At 33.7% G+C, this 3708-nt stretch overlaps 1 protein-coding gene across 1 annotated transcript in view; it reads left to right on the top strand.

Moving 5' to 3' along the window:
• LOC117100826 overlaps nucleotides 1–3708 on the top strand; it is a 49451-nt gene that overhangs the window by 20124 nt on the left and 25619 nt on the right. The window contains exon 4 of the mRNA XM_033240650.1: nucleotides 3336–3428. Within this exon, the coding sequence (XP_033096541.1) occupies nucleotides 3336–3428 (93 nt within the window). The remainder of the gene's footprint in view (nucleotides 1–3335; nucleotides 3429–3708) is intronic.

Here is a 3708-nt window from a genome sequence, read left to right as displayed (position 1 = left end):
CAATGACAACATGATTAGGCATTGAAAATTATTATCGCGCACGCAAATGACGACTGAAGTATGTACGATGCACAGAAAACTAATTTAAATTCAAATTCAAATGACATTCTTTTTTAGAACTACTCAAGTGGTGTGCCGCAGGCTTATGGGGGGATCGCCCAGGAACCACTAGGCAAGCAAAGCTAGGGACCATTTAGGCCTAGCCTAAGGCTAAGCCGGCTTATGCCTATGGAGATTTATCCCCTTGGAACCACCTACTCTACGGCTGAAAGAATATCGTTACAATCTAGAACTATCACTAAAACCCAAATGACCTTGATGAATACTTCCAGCATTTGGTCATGCTGGGTTAGACATTAAAAAATGTTTGAAAATAGAGTACTTACTGAGTAAACGGACACGAAGTACACGGTAAGCAAACGACAAGCCCGTCCCCTAAATTTTCAAAATTAAAAATAATGGAGGAGAAAGGAAATTCATATTCAAATTTTAAGTCTGTGCATGTTATTTCCGGTCATCTAGAGGTGCATAATCATAAATTTTCCTCAGCCCCAACCGTGGTGGGTGTTATTGTGTGGGGTATTAGATCTTACAATAGATGTTCTAATAGTAATACATGAAATAAAGGGGTCAGAATTCTTAAAATTGAATGCATGTACTTCATCGCGGTGTGCCTAAGCACACACAATGAAAACCCAAAACAAGGTAAAAAAAAAACAAACTAAAGCAAAAATTTAAGACCACATCGTCAAAGATACTCTTTGACATCGTTTAACTTCTTTTCGTACTTTTACAGCAAAGGGTTTACTGGGCGCGAAGCTTTATTAATTTCACCAATGATTTCACACAACGAATGAAAACATATTATAATGAGAGATAAGACATTTTATCTATCATTTGATTTTTAAAAAAAATATGAACAACGTTATAAAAATAGAAGTTATAACTACTGAATAGACGCTGGTCCGATTTTGGCTTATGTGGACTACATTTGGCAGGTAATGTTAAAGCCAAAATCGGTCCAGCGGACCAATTTTGGCCCCGGACCAAATTTTTCCTGACAGGCAAAGACCGACAACTCTGAAGAGTGAAAACTTTGACTTATGCATCCATTCGAAATTACACAGTGTAGCCTCATCCAATATTTACAACCAAGTTAAGATCATATTGCACATATAAACCTAAGACCTCTTTTTCTTTTAAAATTATATTGCACTTTTTAAATGAAACCAAAGAAAATTTTACAGCAAACTGTAAGTTAGCGCACACACCCTTGAAATTGAGAGAGGAACGATTCACTAGGCCTATTTTAAAAGCCGAAGCTGAAAGCAGACTTTGTACCCTCTGTAAAAAACGGTGAAGTTGAAGATGAACTCCATTTTGTAATTGTTATTATTTACCAGGATGTTAACAACACTCTTTTCACCGAATTTGAATTTTATTCAAATCTCCAACACACAAGGGTCGAAAAAGTCTTTTTATTGTCAGTTAAGATGAGTATGATATCATCAAGCCTGTCATTGAATCTGTAACGTCTGCATTTGAAAGGCGTTCTGCTCTTGAGGCTTCAACCTAAAGAGGGTTATTGAATATAATATCGTGTTTATCGCCTGTGACATAGGCTTTCAAACATTTTTTATTTGTTTTCACTTATTTGGTCTTTTCATTTTCACTTTCATTGTCTGTATTTTGACCATATCATTTGTTAGATGTCACAGTCAAATAAACTGAATTGTATTTATCCTAAAGATAAAGTGAATTATTAATATAAGTGGCAAGAGTTGTGTATACATACCATGCATGAACTGCAGTAAATGGTATGTAGGTCACAGGCGGAAAGATTATTTGGCATCCAAAAAATAACACCAGAAAGACAAAATTACCACACTTCACCCGAACACAAATGAAACAATCACAAACTTGAGAGCAGCTTGGGGTATTCCAATGCGTCGTCTAAACTCGTGGTAGCCACTGTGTGTGTGTGCTGAACCGTAGAGATATCTTGGTTCTCATTTCAAATCCCATATCGCTGCTTTCTCTGTGTTTCAGCTGGAGGTCTGAAATGCAAGTTACGATAGCGCACCGTCTTTCGGATTAGACATTTAAACCGTTGGTTCCATGTGCATTATGACCTATGAGCACGTTAACGAACACAGTACACTTTACAGAAAGGAGTAGGGTGTTGTCTCCGGTGCCTGTGTACTGTCCTATCACCACCAGAAGGACACCACTGCAAATAAATCTTCTTCAGACTTTAGTGGATTATAAATAAATCCATCCATCCAATCTTGTTATAACAAATCAGTCATTTACATACAGATCAAGCATGAAAAAGACATTACAGCATCAGTTGATGCAAGGGTGCAGATCTGTTTTGAAAGGTAAGGGGAACAGTCGTAACTCCGCATTCACCTCAGCCTCACCATGGTTGGATGCAAACATTTGGCGAAATATAGTACCTCTAGATGGCCAGAAATGACACTATTTATAGTAAAATTTATCATCATCACATCATCATTATAGCCAAAAAACTAAATAAAGTATCTAATATCTACATACACTCATGAAGTTTAAAAATAAGTCAATTTTTTATTCATTAATTTATAATCACTACTATTTATAAATATCCATCATTTTATGCAATATTGATTTTTATTTTTGATATAGGCAACCCTTCACAAGCTTTTGCATTTTAGGTCTTTGCTTCTCTTTCTAATCAATATTTAATCTATTTGTTTACAAATTTGTTGTGAATAAATAAAAGAGAAATATTATGTTATGTTGATTGAATGAATCAATGATGCTGCGAGTTATGAGTTGTTGCCCTACCACTACTTTTATAAGAGTTTGACTAACAAAATTACGCATTGCATTAAAATGTACATTTCCTTGCTTTTGTTTGGTATCTTTTTTCATTCATCATGTATTTAATATTATTAATGGCCTATTACGATTTATAAGGTAACATAAAAACAAAATACATTATTAAATGATATTCAGTTTGAAAATGTATTTAGGCAGTGTGATTGTACTGTAACTTTTAGTTCAGTCAAAAAACCACGGAAAATAACCAACTTCGCAAATGCAGTCAGTGATGATGAGTATCACTACGTGCAGAGAAAAATACAGTTATATTTTGATAAGAAAGCTTATTTAAACATATCTCACACAAACAGCTTCTTTAAACCTGGTACCCCTGGCTACGTTTGTTTTGATGTTTGTTCAGTTCCACATTTTTATATTAATAACATTTTTTGTTAATAGAAAATGGCAGATACACATGAACATTTTTATGCTTATTATTTTGAAAACGCTGTTATTTAATATTTTATCAGCACTATGTGTACCAGAATGTGGTGCTGGTGGTACTTGCGTGTCTCCTAACAACTGTTCGTGTTTCTCTGGCTTCGAAGGACAACAGTGTGTAGGTAAGTTACATTGTATTTTTCAACTATAAAGTAAACCCATAATAATAACAATAAAAATAATAATAATAATAATAATAATAATAATAATAATAATAATAATAACAATAACAATAATAATAATAATAATAATAATAATAAATATTAATAAAAATGATAATAATAATAATATATTTCATTTACAACAGAAGCTCGTTCACCAAGGTGGTGTTCTTTTACAAGGCCGTATCTTTAACATATCATAAAAACTTAACTATAAAATGAACAACTAATAGTCTGTACT

This window comes from Anneissia japonica, unplaced genomic scaffold (assembly GCF_011630105.1).
Source record: "Anneissia japonica isolate Jap-2015-1 unplaced genomic scaffold, ASM1163010v1 scaffold287756_len632865_cov181, whole genome shotgun sequence".
NCBI lineage: Eukaryota > Metazoa > Echinodermata > Crinoidea > Comatulida > Comatulidae > Anneissia > Anneissia japonica.
The sequence above is the reverse complement of the archived record's forward strand: the minus strand, read 5'-3'. Positions and strand labels throughout refer to the sequence as shown.